The sequence below is a fragment of the Lutjanus erythropterus genome, chromosome 17 (assembly GCF_056507025.1).
Source record: "Lutjanus erythropterus isolate fLutEry1 chromosome 17, fLutEry1.hap2, whole genome shotgun sequence".
Taxonomy (NCBI): Eukaryota; Metazoa; Chordata; class Actinopteri; order Lutjaniformes; family Lutjanidae; genus Lutjanus; species Lutjanus erythropterus.
Window position 1 is genome coordinate 35,455,623 of NC_139333.1, and position 19,393 is coordinate 35,475,015.

Genomic DNA, 19,393 nt, shown 5'->3' on the forward strand with positions numbered 1-19,393 from the left:
AAAAAATGCACTATAGACCAGAGGGAAATATATATATTTTTTTATTCTGGGTGAACTTTCCCTTCAATTATGGATGAAAGGACTATGTATAACATGAACTTTTTGTTGTTGTGTTGCTGTATTGTAGTTTTATTAAGAAAAAATTGGGGGAATTCTGTATTTATTACATCTCAGCCAACCTCTTCAAGCCATCAACTCAACTTTACAAGTTTGTCAGCTTAACACATGTGTACAATAATTGCCTCCACCAAGGAGATTATGTTTTCGATGCTGTTTATTTGTCTGTTTGTCAGCAAGATTAATTACTGGCCCAATTTTCATGAAGATTGTAGGAAGGGTGGAGCATGGGTCAAGGAAGAACAAAGTGAATTTCTGCAGAGGATGCAAATCACAGGGCGGATGCACAAATCAGTTTTCACTTTCATTAACATTGTTGAGACAGGGCAAATGGCCTTGGCAGAGGACTGTGCTCTCAGAGTGTCCTTCTCATTATAATACGTGCTAACCGTTTGAATTGTTGTAGATTTGTGTTTACAGATTTGCAAGAGAGATTTTTCTTTTCTCTTTTTATTTGCATGTTTTACCTTGTGTAGCTAACAAAATAAATGTTTGACATCTGCCTACATTTTCACTGGCCATCCTGGATCATAATTTTATGTGTAAAACCTGAATTTCAACAAGATTTTTCTTCTAAATAGTATTAACATTCTTTATGTTTTTCTCTCTACAGGATGAAGTGAAGGTTCCCTCAAAACTCAGCATCTCTAAATCCCTGAAAGTTTCTGAGTCTGTGTCGGGAAGCAGAGGTGGCAGTTTGCTTGAGCTCAAGGAAGCTGCGGAAGAGCCTGGAGAGGAGGGGGGAGAGGAAGAGAAGGCAGACAAACCCCATGTAGACCTCTCATCAGATGAGGAAGGGTTTGAGGTTGAGGAGACCATTGAGGAGTCTCGTGCTGAGCGCATCAAGCGCAGCAGCCTGCAGCGTGTACAAAACCTGAAGACAGTCTTCTCAAAGGAGAAGATGGATAAGACCAGAGCAAAAACCAAAGAGAACCTGGAGAAGACCAAACAAAAAACCAAGGAGAACCTGGAGAAGACCAGGCAGAAGACAAAGGAGAACCTGGAAAAGACCAGGCAGAAAACTAAAGAGAACATAGAGAAGACCAAGCAGAAGACCAAGGAGAACCTGGAGAAGACACGTCACAACATTGAGAAGAAGATGGGAAAGCTTGGAAACCGCATGACTGTCACCGCTGAGCGCAAGCAGAAGATGCAAACGTCTCGCGACAAGGTGAAGAAGGCCTTCACACCAGACCATGTCGTTTATGCCCGGTCCAAGACTGCCGTGTATAAGGTGCCCCCCTTCACCTTCCACGTCAAGAAAATACGCGAGGGCGCTGTCGAGGTGGTCCACGGCACCGAGATGGTGGAGGTGTCCCAAGATGCGGAGCCCTTCAGCGGGGTGGATGGGGAGCTCGAGGAGGGTGCAGTGGAAGTTGAGATGGAGATGATGAATGGAGGAGGGGATGAAGAAGAGGCTGAGGATGATGAAGAGGAGGACAGCCACGATGTCCTGCAGGAGAATGAAGACAGAGATAGAGACAGCGACTAGATAAAGATTAAGAAATTTGCCAAGATCATAAGAAAGTCCTTTGCACCAACCCTGAGGTTCTTTTGTAAAAACTGAGTAAATTGTGGGTATTGACATTGCTAAAAAGTAATTACAGTTAAATGCAACTTGGGTCTTATTTTTATAATGTTCCATTATTCTTATTAGTTATCATAACATTGTACTCACCAAAGTATTTGCTGAGATCTGGGGACATGGCGACATCGCTACAAGTTTGATGGGTCAGTTAGGTGATCAGACAGGTGATTAACAAGCCAACAGTTTAACCAGATTATCTCAATTTATTTGGAGGTGACACAGAAAGGGAACACCCAAATAATAATAATAATCAATAATAATCCTTATTACACAGGAAGATTGTGTACAAACACAACTACATGGAGTATTGTGGGTGATAGTTGCACCTGCTTGGTAATGTTCATCTTTTTCTCTTCCAAATAAGTTTGGCTAACCTGTGCGTTTGTTTCCGTTATGTCTGATTGTGTTACTGCTCCTGTCTCTTGACTCATCAGACTAATTTTTCAGCAAGGTTGCTCATGTCTTGATTACCAACTGGACAGAGCAGACAACTGCTCTTGAACTCACCTTTAAAAGCACCTTGTGTGTCAGTTTCCAAAACAACTAAAACTTAATTACATCCTCAAAGAACAAGACAAACTGACATGTTAAGGGCCTGGTTTTTCTCCTAATCATGAGACGCTGTCTTCAAAAGTGTCCTTGAAGTGACCTTCATTATATAAAGCTGTTCTCACAGTTTCCCTTAGATATATTGGGTCTGTCTGCTCATGTTCTGGGGTTTTGGCCCTCAGCCGTTTTGGTTCAGTCTCACTGCTTTCATCTTTGGCAGCAGCTGTTTTCAGTGAAAAAGCTCAGTTAAATCCACTGTGCACTACTTGCTGAGCACCAAACAGCATTCAAACACAGTTTGAATTTTTTTAGAGACTAGCTGGTGAACATAGTAGAGCATTTAGCAGCTAAAGAGACAGATATTTTTTCTCAGGAGTTGGTGGAGACCAAACCAGAGCTAGAGAATATTGGACTTACATTTGCCAGGTGGACTGAAGCACACCTTCAGATGAATCCTAGTATGGCTTCGTGTCTGCCAGGTGTGTAAATAGGCAACGTTTATGCTTAACGTTAGACCTGCATACGGATACAGAGAGAGCCTTCTGTATGTACTCTACATTTATTTAGTCTGTATTTGTGCAGATTTTCTTAAAGTTTACGGATATGTACCAAACACCAGTACCACTGGTAGGTCTGCAGGGCAGTGTAGCCAATAGTTCAAGTGGAACATGACCACAGGACACTAGGGATGGGAATTGACAAGATTTTTACGATTCTGATTCCATTTTCGATTCTGCTTAATGATTCGGTTCTTTATCGATTCTCGTATCAATTCTCATTTGGAAAAAAGGAGAACAAACAGGAAGCTAGACGCGAACTGGAGCGAGTACTGCCAGCCTCTGAGCCAGTCAGACTCTGTCTCTTGTCATGGTCATCTAAATGTAATGCATGAGAAGGCATTCATTTAACCTTAACAGTTAACAGTTAGTAATAGCAGGTTTTACAATGAGGCAAATGGCGCTAACATGATAGGCAGTGTTAGTTAGTTAGTTTCCTGCAGTATTAACAGCAGAGGACGTGCTAACGTTGCTGCTGCTGCTGGGTTGAGATTCACTCCGGAGCAGATCGAAAACACGACATTCATTCAAAGTTATTGCATGCTGTGTGTGCAAATGTTTCTGCATATTGGTAGTATTTCCTCCCTTTGATGAAATATCCACTTTGCAAGTATTGCAAGTTGCCCTGTTGTCATCCTTTCTCATGAAATGTAACCAAACTTTTGAGCATTTGTGCCGCTTTGGCACCATGTTTCCTGCTGGCTGCACTGGTGAATGATGTTGCCACACACATTGCATAGCTTGCAAAAGCTACACAACGTGCGTGGTGACGTTATTCACGCCCACTGGAATCGATAAGGGAATCGTTTGCAAAATAGGTAAATGATTCCAAGGAATTGAAACACTGGGAACCGATTCTCAACAAAAAACATTTTTTGATTCCCATCCCCACAGGACACGAAGAAAAAGTTCACCTCCTGATGTATTTAATGGCCATACTGACCATGGCCATCTGCAATGCCTCCTCTGCTTCTGTCTCTTACATCATCACAACTATTGTCAGAAACTTTTGATTCGTCCTTTTGGCATAAAACATGAGTGGCGCCCTCTAGTAGATGTATTGCTTGACATCCCTGCTATCTTTTAAAATGGACGGATCTACTTTATGTAAAGGTGGGATAAATTAGCCTTAACACAATCACCATATGAACTTTATGTGGTGATAATATGTCAGTTTTGTGTTTACAGTTTTCCTATAAGTGGCCAACAATTGATCAAAGATCAAACCCAGGGCTTAGTAGTATTCCATCATCTCCAGGAACTGAGGATCAAAACAAAAAAGAGAGTCCTAGCAGGTTAATCTGACCATGGGTTGCGGCACTTCCAGATCTCAGCAGTTAACTTGGTTAAGACAATGTTATCATTACCAGTAGGAATGATGGCCAAAACTCCCCAAGTTGGAAACAAACAGATTTATCATTTAACAACTTACTTTTTACTCTGTTTGACTACAGGGTGTGTTCTTTAAAAACATAATGAAAAGTTAATGAAAATGTATTTGCAAAAGCACTTCAAGGGTTGTTTTAGAGTCCGTTTGTGTTTGGATGGTGTAGATGATCATGAAAATTGAAAGAAGAAGAAGAAAATGGGAGGAGGAAACATTAAATTAACTTTGTTGTGGGTGGGACTTGTGGAAGGGGGCGGGGCCATGGCAGAAACTGACGTGATAAAGAGGTGGTTAGGAGGGGACACCATCATTCCCATTGTAAGAAAATGTCATTTTCCAGCATTTTAACGGTTTCATTTTTTTTTTTTTTTTTGAATCAAGACGCTAAGCACTCACAGCCATTGACATATATATTATTTACAGTCAATGATCACAACTAGTGGGATGAGGATATGGAAATGACTCATCTCCTGCCATCTGAACTGATCTCATGGACTGTTGGGTTGCAGATTCCTAATGGCCAAATTACTCATTAAGTATATATTCGTGCTTATTCAGATATTTCTTGTGTTTTAGAAATATTTTACATTTCACAGACACAAAACTATTCCTTCCACCCCATTTGTTCTTCATTTGTTTAAATACTGAAATGTTATCTTACTCTGCTTCATTTACCCATTATTTAGAAGCGAAGTGATTCTGTTGTCATTTCTAGGTTTTGATGAACTCACAGTTCAATATTTGTGTATGATTTTGTATGAGAGCACAATTTACACTAGGCTGATGTCTTCTCCTTTTCATTACTGTCAGAATGTAGGCTTGTAGTTGTCCTTCAGCACACTTTGTTTCATGCAATACTCTTATGTAACATTTTACTGCCAGTGTTCCCAAAGAATAACCAGTACCCATATAAATGAAGGTCTGCAAAACATAAGGCAGAGACAGCTCACTCATAGGTCCATTACATTTCACTCTCCAACAGTATTCACTTTATTCTCTCATGAGAATTTTATTCTCAAAAGCGTGTTATGTGCTATTTAAAGACGTGTTTCATTAATAAACTGAGATAAGGACCAATACTTTCAGCAAGTCTCACAAACCTCTGGTAGAACTAGTTTAGACTCTTATCAGCACTGTGTTCTCTGGGTCTTGTCTATTCATAGGTCTAGAGTGTATGTTATTGCTGTGGTCTGACACTGACCCCTAGTGTCCAGTCATCTCAATATCATTTGCTCAGCTCTAGATAAAAGGTGCATTTCTACATATGTCTCTTTCAAATAACTGTTTCATTCAAATATCTCCACATAGGTGTCCTTTACTGACCGCATTTACTTGTTTGTAACAAGATGTATCAATGTCTTTTATAATTTCAAGAGTGCCTTGCAAGAATGAATTCATGAACTAATGTTTTTCATTCTTGAGTTTCTGCTCTGACTGCATTTTTTTAGTACGTTCAAGATAAATGTAAATGCATTTTCCAAACTAATGCTCATCAGGTGAGTGGAGGCTGGAAGCTATCCCGGCATACTGAAGGAGCGAACACCCTGAACATGTCAGCAGTCTATCAAAGGGCTAATGTAGAGACAGACACAAGAGAAATTTATCAATCCAAAGTATATAAAATACAATTTAACACATTAATGGCAAAGTTCACCACATTTCCACAGTATTTGTATTGTCAAAGTTTAGCTTCTAGCTCAAACACAGTTTACTTGTGATTTTTTTCTTTTTTCTTTTTTTTTTGGTATATAATGTGAATCACTGCCAGTGCAGATCATCATTTCATTTTAATCTCCAACGAGCCTCTTGCCTACTGCTGCCTGCACCTCTTCTGCACAAATCATTTTTAAGTGTGCACTGACTACACAGTGCAACACATGACTAATCTGGCACTCTGACATGTAAGCAAGGATAAAATATTCTAGCTTCCTGATGCACAATTATCATGCAAAAGAATTCTTTCAGTAGTTTAATGCTCAGCCATTCAAAGGGGATTAACAATGCCATGCCCGTCAAAGCAGTAACAACATGCAGCTGTGCTGAGGCCTGTGTCGATGGAACACAACATGTAGTTCACACTTAACTGTTTCCCTGCTTTTGTTTTGTTGATAACTGATTCCTGTATAATGTTTCATTGCTTAACCACTAATGATTTAATTAATAAAAGCTATTTGGTTCACAGTTTCTGTCTGTTCCTTGAATGTTTGCAAGAAAAAGTGAAGGAGAGGACAAAAAATATGTTCAAAAATTTCAAAACTTATTGGTATGAGTAAATAAGTAGATTTGTATGATATAATGCAACATGCTATGGTAGGTTTATTTTAGTAACTGATTTTTGTTTTATTTTTGTGTTTTCCATTCTAACATATCTGTCAGTCATGGCAAATTAAATGTTGGGGACAAGTTTGTAGGATTTAGTGGTGTCTAGTGCTTCATCTCATAATGATTCTTATTTTAAGGTCATTATACACTAATGAAAACATACTTGTGAATATTTCTGCAATATTCCCCCTAGATCTTACACAATGGACCTTTAAAGTTTAATAAGATGAAAGCCACCAGTTGTCCATAGGAACATTGCTACAACATTGCAGTTAAAGGCAAAAAATTGTAGAACCAGCTCACTGTCTTTTTTTCTCCCACAACAGTTTCTTATTCATTATGTTTTGATAAATCTTAGATTTTTATTTCTACAATTCTCACATTATATACATATTGCAAATGATGCCAGTAAGCAACAGGCATCCAGATTTAAAGGTGCTTTAAGTGGCATCTTCATTGAGAGATCTCAGTTGACCACCAGAATCTCAGACCATAACAAAAGCATGTGTTATTTCCTCAATGAAGACTGGAAAAAAAAAGTGTCTGAATACACACTGCTCACAAAACTCAGATAAAACTGGCAACTTTAACAGTGCTAATCAAATATGGATCTAGATTGGGTAACTACATTGTTTAATTCTGCCTAAAATGTGTTCAGAAAGATATTTTAGTGATCGTTTAGCTGTAATATGACAAAGTTACAGGGTGAAAAATGGGTCTCACGTGCAGAAACATACATGTGCTTCAATCCCTGAGAACTTGTATAACAACAAATATGCAGGGAGCGTGACATCATATCGGCTCAGGATGTCATAATTCCACCAAGCTACATCTTTACTTAGCAAATAGTTGTTTGCTGACATCTAGTGAGGCTGAATGTTGTATGTTGCACCTTTAAGGTCAATGGCCACAACCCATGCCAACTGTGTATATATGCTCAGAGGACAACAGTTATCAACAGCCGCAAGTCACAACAATTAGAATTTGATATGTCATATTTGAAATAGGTCATTTATTATAGAAAGTGTCAGGCAAACCCAAAATTGATTTTGTATACAAAATGTAAGGAAAAGGGAAACAATAAAATAAAATTTACAGAAAGAAATAGAATAAAATGGTCTTAATATTTATAATTTATTGCTTCGGTTTGTTTATTTATTTATTTATTTATTTATTTATTTATTTTATTTCTAACTCTGACCCGTTGCCTTCTTTCATTCTGATTCATCATCACAGAGGTGGGGCAGTTAGCGGAAATAGAAGCGTTGTTCCAAGCTAGCTGAAGTTAGCACAATACGGATCGGAAATGTAGAGTTCCGTACCTAAATAAAAGCGTAAAAAAAATTATATTTACAATTATTGGGCAAAAATGGAACAAATGTTCCTACAAACATTTCATTTATGTATCATATTATATCCGTAGTAATCTAGCTGCAACAAAAAATAATCCCCGTCCAATACACCGATTAGGCATATCGTAGTGATTTATTTTGAAATTTAAAATCGGAAACTATCTTTAATATTCATTTTTAACTTGATGGTAGTCAACAGCACAACAGCTGCTTTACCAGAAAGCAGACGGCGATAAAGTAGTTGGCAATGTGACATGTACGTCAAATAAGCAGTCAGGTTTACAGTAGTGTGTGTGTGTGTGTGTGTGTGTGCTGGACGGTCTTGGTCCATGGTGTTTTTATAAGGTGCTGCAGTCTCTTTAAAGGTGAGTTTAAGTCGTGACAGGCGGTGAACTACTTGTGGCGCATGAAAGTGAAGTTTTGCTCTCGCGCTGGACTGGATCATAGAGCTTTCCTCTGTGCTAGTTGCTACGCTAGCTAGCTAACGTTCCGCTGTCTTATACCCACTAAGTTTCACCAGCTTCACATTCAGCATGTGCTCAGCAATACCCACAGGTTGCCATTTGCATGTTTGCTGCATCTAATCCCTGTTTACCAACAAGCCAGTGTCAGTGTTGAGTATGTTAGCAGGCTTAAGCTATGTGTCTAAGTTGTTGGGAGGACAAGCCTCCCTCCTGCTGCTGCACACTGATGCGTTCCGCTTTCTACTGTAGCCTGAGAAGATAACACCAAGTCATCACACACATGTAATAAACTGACTGCTACTGTTCTGTCAGTGCTCTCAGCTAAATGACCTGCCGAGTCAAAATACAACTTATGTTTTGGTCAGTTTTTGGAATATACACATCATTAAGGAACTGCTTACTTTCTGTACTCTAGCTCAGAGTACACACTCAACAAAAATATAAACCTAACAATGTTGTTCTCATTTTTCATGAGTTGAAGTTAAAAACCCCAAACTTATTCTGTGCACTCAACGGGTTTATTTTCCGTCATGAATGTGTTAAAAATATTTTTGGTGTTTCCATAATGATCTTACGGGGCACACGAAACCTTTCAGTGGGCTGCATCCAGCCCCCAGTTCTGCTTTAGCTTCTTCCACCCCTTGAAGTACACAACACGTCTACAGTCATAACCTACATGATTAATAATTACCGATGTCGACTAATATGGACCTTTCATATCGTGACAGGTTTTTAGCTATATGGCCCAGGCCTAAATATGACGTTTTCACTTGAACTATGGCTACTATGTAGTAGTCTCACTTCAACTAGGGCTGCACAATTAATCGCAATATTATTGATATCACAATATGGCCAAGTGCAATATTCAAATAGCAGAACCAGGATCGAATCACAGTTGTTTTGAAAAAGCAAAAATGTGTGAGAAAACAGCATTATAATGAGGTATTGTAGTCCTGCAAAGATGACCAGGCCTAAAAATCTTTTATCTCCAGATAAAATAAAATAAAAAAAACAAGCTTCTTGAGTACACACCTCAACAAATGTCACATCATCGCAATTTTGATAGTTTTTATTATTATTATTCTTATTGTTTTTAGTAAAAATAAAAATTGTAATGAAAAAACAAGAACTCACAATTTCAGTCCAAAAAGAAAAAAAAATCACAATATGACCTTTTTACCATATCATGCAGCCCTTCAACTTGTGAAAAATGGGAGCAAAAGTAAAAGTGTTGCTTTTACCTCCCATTAATTTTATATTACTCTGTGGGTACTGTCCTTATCAGATACCATTTCTCTGGAACTGTCTTTAGGTCAGATATAATGATGCTCATTAAATTAATCCTCATACCTCAGACTGAGAAATAATATTTGACATATTGACTGATTTTTATTTCTTTCTTTCTTGTGTTGTTTTTCTTGTTGTGTAATTAATGGGCAGTAATGGAGGGGAGTGCTCCTTTCCCACAGTTGTTTACAGCAGTTGAGTACATGGACAGATGATGATAGGGCTCATAGCTTTATGTAAGAATTCTATCTTCAGTAATGTGCTTATCATTGACATGACTGAGTCTGGATTTATTTGCCTCGATTCTACATGTTGCGGAGGTGAATTAATTCTAATCCATCTGCTGATTGTATCAGTGTGCAAAATGGGAGATGAGGTTTAAACAAATAACATGGCACTGAACTGTGGGAATTGTCATTTTGTCAGGATTGTCTGTATGTAGCTGTAGGACTTTTCATCCAAAGGCATGAATGGAAAGATCTCTTTGGATCTGCTCACCAGTTTGGCAGATATTGGTTTGTGTTATTTACCGACATAACTGTTTCCTCTGGAAGGCATTCATTGGACTGAAAGGCTTTTTTCCATTCCAGTCATCAATAAAATATAATGACAACTCTTTTCTCTTGCTCTACTCTCTTCATTGCCTTTCCCATTTCCTTCTCATCAACTTTCCTCTTATTCCTCTTTACTAAATCTCCCTCTGGTCATCTTCCTCATTACTACTCATGCTTACTGTTCCTTTTCCCTCTCCCTCATCCGTTCCCTGGCTTCCTCTCCTGCCATCCTCCACAGGAGCACCATGGCAATGTGGATCCAAGCCCAGCAGCTGCAGGGTGAGGCGTTGCACCAGATGCAGGCACTGTACGGTCAGCACTTCCCCATTGAGGTGCGACACTACCTGGCCCAGTGGATTGAGAGCCAGCTTTGGTAATGCAAAAGCCCTTTTCTTTATTTTTATTCAGATTTTTTAAATGGAAAAGTCTTTTTTTTTTTGCCTCCGGCTGGATTTTTTTTTTCTTTGTTTTTAAATAACATAATATAATATAATAATAGTATAATCACAGAAGTTTATTTTTATAATATTGTGCTACTCATTAGGAATTTAATTTACTCATAAGGTGTTTAATAGTCAAAGTTGTAGGGTTGCAAGTAATGATTATTTCAGATGTCCATGTGCTCCACATCTCGGCCTCAATGATTATTTTCATTATCTGTTGATCATTTTTTCCATTAAACAATTAGTTTTGTAGATAATCGATTGATTAATCCTGTCACAATCTTGTCAGTTGAAAAATAGTTCCAAAGTGGTTCTGTTTTTCAAGTCTTTACTGTAACGATTATTTTCATTATTGATCACTCTGTTGATCATTTTCTCCTCTAATCAATTAGTTGTTTGGGCCATAAAATGGTGAATAATATTGATCAGTGTTTCCCAAAGTCCAAGATGACATCCTTGTTTTGTCCACAACCCAAAGATACTCAGTTTACTTGCAGAGAGGAGTAAAGAAACCAGAAAATATTAACAAAATGGTTGTCAATTAATGTAGTAATTGATTTATAAATGATCACTGATTTATCATTGAAGTGCTATTAAGTAGACAGACTAACTGATGGACGACTGATCTTAACATTGGCTTGGGATTGATTTAAAAATCCAAAAATGTGTTTGTGCCTTTCATAGGGATTCAGTAGAGTTAGACAACCCAGCTGAGGAGGCCAAGGCCAAGCGTCTGCTGGACAACCTGGTGGCAGAGCTGCAAAGGAAAGCTCAGCTTCAGGGAGGAGAGGACGGCTTTCTGCTGAAGATCAAGCTGGGCCACTATGCCACCCAGCTCAAGGTACCAGTCAGCTACTGAAATGTCCAGTTCACACTACAGGACTATAGCCTGATTTTCCACTCGCTAACTGTTTTTGGTGTTTGCTGACAAAAGCCCCCAAATCAGTGTTCGGTCGGTGCTTAATTGCAACATGTGAACTAGGGCTGAATGATTTTAGGAAAAGATCTAATTGCGATTTTTCTGGCAGATATTGCGATTTCAATTCGATTCACGATTTTTTCTTCAAATCAAGCTTCAGTGCAATATTCACAATGTATAGTAACATTTACAATCATTATTAATTATTCAAACTAGGTATTTGTGAGGGCTTCAAAGAAAAATAACATTAAGAGAAAAACTACTGACTATACTGAAGACAATTCGCACACATCATCACATTAAATTCGTATAAATAAATAAATTAATAACACACACACACACACACACACACACACACACACACACACACAGGTCTGGTCCATTCATTAAGTTCCATATGACGTTCGCTGCATTGTTGGTTGTGATGCACGTCAGAGGAGTGTAACTACGAAGCGAGATTAATGTGTTAGCGAGCTATGTTGAGTCTAAATCCAGGGTTTTCAGTGTCATGAAGGTGGCTGTCTTTTAACCTGATAGATCACCGTGGTAATTTATGCTAAACTCATGACCTGGTCGGCAGCAGGTTATGTTAAGAGTTTCAGATTAAATCGTCTGTAAAACGCGCCGTTCTGTAACTTATAATTGTCCTAACAAGGTTGTTTATGAGCGATATAGCTTTAAAACTAAGGGAAGACATTAAAAATGAAAAGTTGTTGAGCTGTATGTTCGTTATATCACCGAACGAATCCATATAATGTAAAAATGAAACAGCGGTACAAACTGTATGCATCGCGCTGTCATGATGGTAACCTCCGTTTGGTGATGCAGAGTCATTTTTCCCGTTTGCTCCAGATCATATTAACACTTTAAATTGACATCGTATATAATCCACACAGTAAAATAATGATGAAGCAACTACAGACACTTTGAATACTTTTTACTGTTATGTCTTTTGTCTTGGTGATACTGCAGTTCAGATCACTGATTAGAAAATTCATCATCATTTATCACAGACAGTCTTAAATCAGTAACACTCATTTTACGTTCGTTTAACCAGAAACTTCTGTGATCTCCATGTCTCTGTCATCATAGGACAGTGTCAGACAGACTTCATCATGTTTAAATCTGCTATATGGAGTTTTATTGTTTAATGTGCAGTTTTCATGTTAGAATAAACGGCAGCATTAAGACCGCATTTAGTCCATCAGTCATTTTCTGACATCATTCTTCTTATCCTGCTTTATTTGCAGCAACAATGTTGTTTTTTGCTGTAATGTATTTAGTATACTTTCCACAGCTCATAATTATAACAACTTGATCATTTTGACTTAAGTAAGTGGCTCGCGATCGCTTCACTTCATGCGGAAGAAGAGTGAAATGACGCAACAAACGTCCCTTTTATGTGAGCGCGCACAGAGTCTGAAGACGAAAGCCTGGATTAAGAAAGTGAGTTGATAACCACCGTCGTGATACCCGTTATCTCTGATTGAGGTTTTAGGCTTTGTCGATCCAGATCATACAAAGAAAGCCTGGCTGTGTTGAGCTTGCTTCGTAGTACAGCCCTCAGGAGCACTGCAAAAAACCGCAGCTTTGGCGATCACGTGATCGCGTTGTCTGAAATCGCAATTTCGATCAGAAAACGATAAATCGTTCAGGCCTAATGTGAACCTTCCAAAAACAGCTCTAACCTTCAAAAAAAAGCTCTGAGAGCTCACTGATGCCTTGCAGACACCCAAAAGATATCAAGCAAGTTTAATATCTGTTGGTGTGGGAGAGGCTTGGGGAGTTCAGGATGGGGTAAGGAGAGGAGTTAAGAAAGAGCAATGGAAGAGCACTGGAGCAGCAGTCAAAAAAGACAAATATAGAAGAAAAATTAACAAAAAGCAGTTATTAAAGTAGTTCAAACTAGCTCCACCTCCACAGCTACAGCACTACAGATGTTACAGTTAGATAATCTAATGTCCTCTCACCTGTGTGTTTTTGTGACAAAACACAGATTGTAGAGCTGGTGAAAGATCTTGTAATGCGCATACAAACCGCAATGACTTCAAGATTCCCAATTACAGGCAGAATATAGTGTAGTGTGAACAGTACAGCCATCTGACCACTCTGAAAATCATGTAGTGTAAACACAGCTTGAGACAAGAAAAGAAGTCTACCCTGAAACCTTGTTTGACCAGTCACTGCAGCAGTATGCTGAAACTATTTGGTGCAGGTAACAAGAAGCAGGGCTCATTTGTCAGCTATAGTGATTCTCTGTCAGCTCAAGCAGACCTGTCCTGTCTGCTCTTGTGACACCCACTGAAACAGAAAACCTTTCCCAGACTATGAATATGTTTTTCTGGGCGTCACAAACACTATGAAGTGACTCAGTGTCTTTTAGGGGTACAACGAAGAAAAGATTATAAGATTGTGATATTTCTTGAAACTTTGGCGATATCTGCTGTCTGTACTTCTACACAGCTCCACTCTGCTCACCAGTGCAGCTCTGTGTCTGCCTGTCTGTGACACAGTCTGTTTGTGTTGATTGACTTCTAACCGATCAGAGCCAGACTACAGAGTGTAGTAGTGTATTACACTGTGCAGTGTGTAATTATCTATTTTATGTACTATAATATAGTACTATACAGTGTAGTATTCAAAGTATACTGTATGGTATTATTACAGTGTCATTTTTCATCACATATAATTAGTGTGTGTGTGTGTGTGTGTGTGTGTACATATATAATTACATTACATTACATTACTGTGGTGATGACTACAGAGAGAGATCAAAGCCAAGTGCATTTTTTAAATAATTTAACACTAATCCTACCTGTTTTTTCTTATGTGCTGATTCAAAAAATGACCCGATCTGTGACTCAAAAGCATGAAACGAAAACGAAATGAAAATCAAAACTGTGAATTTTGTGTTCCGTCCCCTAATGTCCTTTCATTAATCTTGAGCCACAAGATGCAAACAATTTAAAAAGTCCCAAAGACTTGTGCTAGTGCCACATTTCATGGGGGCCTTCTGGGGGCCTGTGGTGGAAAATCTGAAAATGAAGACAGGCACAATGACCGAGACTGTCTTTGTGATGTTTTGATTGAACTTTGCAAAAGATCAGCACACAGTCACACACAAAGTGTAAGGAAACAATCAGGAGTACGCATTGTCTTTTATAGGGTAAGGAACACAAATAGTTTGGGAGAACGTGAATCTGGTTGGGAAAGAATGAATAGAAAGTGCTTATCAGTAGGGTCAGAATGTGCTTGTATTATCAGGAATTGTTACTCTGAAGGGACAGTTGTGTGTTCAAGGACAAGTAATCGGTTAGTGCCTGACAGAACATGAGAAGCAACTGCGAGGAACAACAGTGACCAGTTCAGCATATAATTTTCATTCAAGCTGGTGTGATAGCTGTCAATTGAACCCTGGTGTGGACCAAAGAACTGGACAGAGTCCACCTGAAAAGGTGGGTCTTGGTGCTGTTCCAAACGAACTCTGGTACAGTTCATTTATGATGTGAAAGCAAATGAACCAAACACAGGAGTTTGTGATAGCAGATGTGATGTGTGTAGCACGATTTCAAAAGTTTAATAAATCCATCTGCTGATGATGTAAGACATGTGAAACCTATATTTATGAAATTCATTTAGTAACAGGGAAGTACTTCAGTGCAGGTATTTTCCATGATTAACAGGTCAAAAGCTGTTTAACTGCTGTGCTTGTATCCTCCTCTGTGTGCTTTGTCAGATTAAAAAGTGTGGGACAGTGATCCCACAATAATACAACTGTATGTCACACACATACGTCAGGTAAAGGGCAGATGTGCTCCCTCCTCCCTCCCTCCCTCCCTCTCTCTCTCTCTCTCTCTCTCTCTTTGATATAAGTGAACTCTTGACATAAGTGAAAATTTGATGTCCAAAAAGGAGTAGGAAGAAGCAACATGCTTGTCTAGCCTTAACCCTAATCTATCATATTGGGCTGTAGAGTATTTTTTGTTGGTATTAGGCCAATATGTGACCACAAGTGGCATGTTTCAAGAGAATGAATCTGTGTCACTATTGGCGAATGTAGAATATGACCTTTTGTTATAATGCTGTTTTTGTAATAGTAGGTAGGGCTGCACAATTAATCAAAATTTTATCTAAATTGCAATACGGCTTTCTGCAATTTTCAAATCACAGGAGGTGCAATATTTGTTAAAGGCAAAATGTTTGTCATAAAACTTAAATGAATGAATTTCATGAGGCAGAGATGTCCTGTCCTACACATCAGATTCTTCAGATTTCATTTGGTACAGATTCCTGCAAAAAAAAACATGTTTTTCAATCAAAGTAAGAATAAGGATGTAAAAATGATCATCACCTCATATCATATTGCTATTGCACTATCATTAAAAATAATCGCGATAAGATATTTTTTCAGAATCGTTCAGCCTTAGTAGTAGGCCCTGGAACTATAGCTAAACAGTCTATCATAACTGTGAAGTTTCATATCAGAAGATATATAAGTGATATCACTCATAAGTGACAACATGATGTGTATTCCAAGGGGTGGAGGCAGCTGAGGTGAAAAAATAAATTTGTTGTGGTCTAAAGGAATCTAGAGTTAGTTCCTCTCTCTACATTAAAGTGAAATGAGAAACTGAACTGAAATGTAAAGTCTCAGATGATGACTGATATAATATGTGTAAGACGTGACATCTGCCAGTTCACAAAAATTGAAGTACTGTTGGAAAAATCTAAATCCCAAAATCTCAAATGTAGAGAGTAGACAGCTAGCAGCCGTGCTGGTGGATGTGTGGACGTGGCTGCAGACATCACACATATATTTTGGAGCTGTCCAAAAATTGAGATATACTGGGATATGGTTGTGATGTTATGTTATGAAGAGGTTCTCTGGTTAAGGATAAGGTTGTACTGGCAGCTAGTAAGAAGATAATTACTAGGAAGTGGTGTAGACAGGGCTCTTCTACACAATGGCAGTGTCTAAATATAATAGAAGAAATACATTTGATGGAGAAACTAATGCAAATACAAGAAGCCCAATATGAAAAAAGGAAAAATGGACAAGGTCCAGAAGAAACAACACCACTAAAGAAAATGCAAGTGGATAGAAAACCATACGATTGTGACTGTAAGGAATATTTATGAACACCAACAGTGATGTTATTTGCTTTTGTTTTGATGTTGTTGTTATATGTGAAAAAGAAAATGCAATAAAAAGGAAGTGTCGAAAAATTTACTAAAAAATAAAATGGTTTGGAAGTTTCCTGCAGTTTACACACAACTATAACTATAAATGTCCAAGCTCGTCACCCTCTGATAGTTGTTGTCCGACTTAAAGAAAAATCCAAAAACTGCCACACAGGCGAGTTGACCTTACTTTGATTGGTATCTACTGGGAGCTTATAATGCCAAAATTTGATGATTAATCATCTAAGTAAATTATTAAAATAGCTGTCAAACATTCTCTGGTTCCACTTTCTTAAATCAAAGATTTGCTTTCTTGTTTTTTTATATCACAGTAAACTGAATATTTTTGGGTTTTGGACTGATGGCCAGACCCCGTTGGACCCTGGACTCTGGGAAATTGTGATGAACTTTTTCTGACATTTTGTGAACAAAACAAATCATGGATTAAAAGGAGAGTTGACCCAAAAATCAAAACTACATTTTCTTTTTCCTCTATGAAACCAGTATTCTGCCCAGCCCTGCTTTTCACCAACTGAACTTTGGCCGCCAACTGTATGACCGTGCTAGCCAGCTCAGTGATGCTAACGTACAGCTCAGGTATAGTTCAGTAGGGGAAAAAAAAGTTGCTGCAATATCTTGAGAGCCGTTTGTCTGATCTATTTCATACTAGGTAGGGAGTGCAGTGTTGAATTTGTTGCAGTTTGGCAACAAAATTTACAAAAGTTACAAAAAAATTGTAACTTTTGAATGGCAACTCTCAGAAACAAAATTGCTAATTTTCACATTTTAGAAATGTAAACCAGTTTTGTAACAGTAATAAAAGACCCTGTCTCACTTTAAAAGAGCAGAGCCATTTTCAGAAGACTGCTATCGACTTTTAATGTGAACATATTCCAGACTAGTATGTTTATGTATGAATATGTACACCTAATTCATGAATTGCCTGGTGCTTTCTAGACGTTTTCCTCAGACATTTACTCATATTATATGAGACACTCAAAGGACCTTTATTGTCCGTATTGTCTGACTTCTCTTAATCAATACAACTTGAATTACAGAGGGGCATCTCTCTGGAACAATCTACCTACGTCACTACAATCAACATCTACATTGTCACTGTTCAACAAGCATCTGAAAAAGTCTGTAATGAACAAAAATTTGTAGCACTCTTTGAATCTCATTGTAATGCATCACAACTTGTATACATTCACTTCTGCAAATCAATTTTATATTACTCTTTAGTTTTGACATTTGAAGTATGACCATTGGTATGTATATAGGGGAGGTATCTTAATAAGCCTTTTTTTGGCTTTCAGCCTCTCCTGCACAATGTTCTAACTTTTTAATCACTTTAAATTGTCTTTTTATATGCATATTTAATGTGCAAATAAACTAAACATGTTGGTCAGAGAGAGCTTGGCCACTTCTTGGTATGGTATTGGACTGAGCTGATCATGTGTTTGTGTCTGTGTGTTGTCTTTGCAGAGCACCTATGACCGCTGTCCTTTGGAGCTGGTGCGCTGCATAAAACACATCCTGCACTCAGAGCAGAGGCTGGTTCAAGAAGCTACAAATGTAAGTGTTGAGGTGATTGTTGATATGTCATTATTAGTGCCTGGGCTGAGACAGATGCCTCTGAAACAGGATGAAAAATACTGTCTGCCTTTATCCACAAACAATAATTACATGCATTAGTGTCATGATATTGGTAGAACCAAGCTGACAGGACAGAAAGGAAAAATTAAGACAACATCTGGAGCTTTTTAAATGTTTTGTGTAGGCCAGCTGTGGGAGTGGGGGGCAGGCCATGGACAGCCTGTCACAGCGCCACCAGCAGATTAACCAGGCCTTTGAGGAGCTCCGCCTGGCCACACAGGAGACTGAGAATGAACTAAGGAAGCTGCAGCACAGCCAGGAGTACTTCATCATCCAGTACCAGGAGAACCTGCGCATCCAGGGTACATGAAAAGTTATGAGTGAATCCAAACAACAAACCAGAAGCAGCACAGAACTCAGAATTTATCTTCCATTCTAGCTTCAGTTTTGTGTCTTTGTCCTGCCAGGAGGACAAGTTCAACCATCACCAGCCTGTCTGACTGATACATATCTTTGTTGAAAAGACTCTGCAATCAGGGGCTGGTGAAAAGTTACGCAGCTGCTGTGTGTAATGTCCTGCCTGTCTTTTGCCTCCTGTGTCCTGCTTTGTCAGCCCAGCTGAGCAGCCTGTCTTCACTGCCTCCAGCTGAGCGCTCTCAGCGGGAGACCACCCTACAGAGCAAGAGAGCCACTGTGGAGGCCTGGCTCACCAGAGAGGCCAGCACACTACAGAAATACAGGCTTGTATGAAGACATCACACATGCACATACACATACTGTAACTCTGCAAATAACAAAGGCTGTGACATTTTGTGTGCTCATAAATGAAGGAATGGTTACAATCAAACTTCAAAAGTAGTTCCATGCAGTAAATCAGTCTCTCTTTTTAGGCTGTCGGTTGTGATAAGGTAGTACCATACACATGAGCTGGCCTGGTTTGACTCAGTTTTTCTCGGCACAGCAGGGATTTGCATCTCCGTTACAACAGGGACACCCATTTCAAGACATGTCATGTAACTAAAGACGACCTTAGCTTGAGTCAAGTGGCTGTAAAACTGTGAATAAAGACTTCACATC

General features: G+C 38.7%; 2 protein-coding genes across 2 annotated transcripts in view; both read left to right on the forward strand.

Moving 5' to 3' along the window:
• cavin1b (caveolae associated protein 1b) overlaps positions 1-2,067 on the forward strand; it is a 41,060-nt gene extending 38,993 nt beyond the window's left edge. Inside the window, exon 2 of the mRNA XM_084740730.1 lies at positions 731-2,067. Coding sequence (XP_084596856.1) covers positions 731-1,609 — 879 coding nt within the window. The 3' untranslated portion in view covers positions 1,610-2,067. The remainder of the gene's footprint in view (positions 1-730) is intronic.
• A 6,001-nt stretch (positions 2,068-8,068) lies between these two features.
• The window catches only part of LOC146312525 (signal transducer and activator of transcription 5B-like), a 31,997-nt gene continuing 20,672 nt past the window's right edge, over positions 8,069-19,393 (forward strand). Inside the window, exons 1-6 of the mRNA XM_084740027.1 lie at positions 8,069-8,237; positions 10,416-10,550; positions 11,305-11,461; positions 18,206-18,295; positions 18,501-18,678; positions 18,930-19,060. Coding sequence (XP_084596153.1) covers positions 10,423-10,550; positions 11,305-11,461; positions 18,206-18,295; positions 18,501-18,678; positions 18,930-19,060 — 684 coding nt within the window. The 5' untranslated portion in view covers positions 8,069-8,237; positions 10,416-10,422. The remainder of the gene's footprint in view (positions 8,238-10,415; positions 10,551-11,304; positions 11,462-18,205; positions 18,296-18,500; positions 18,679-18,929; positions 19,061-19,393) is intronic.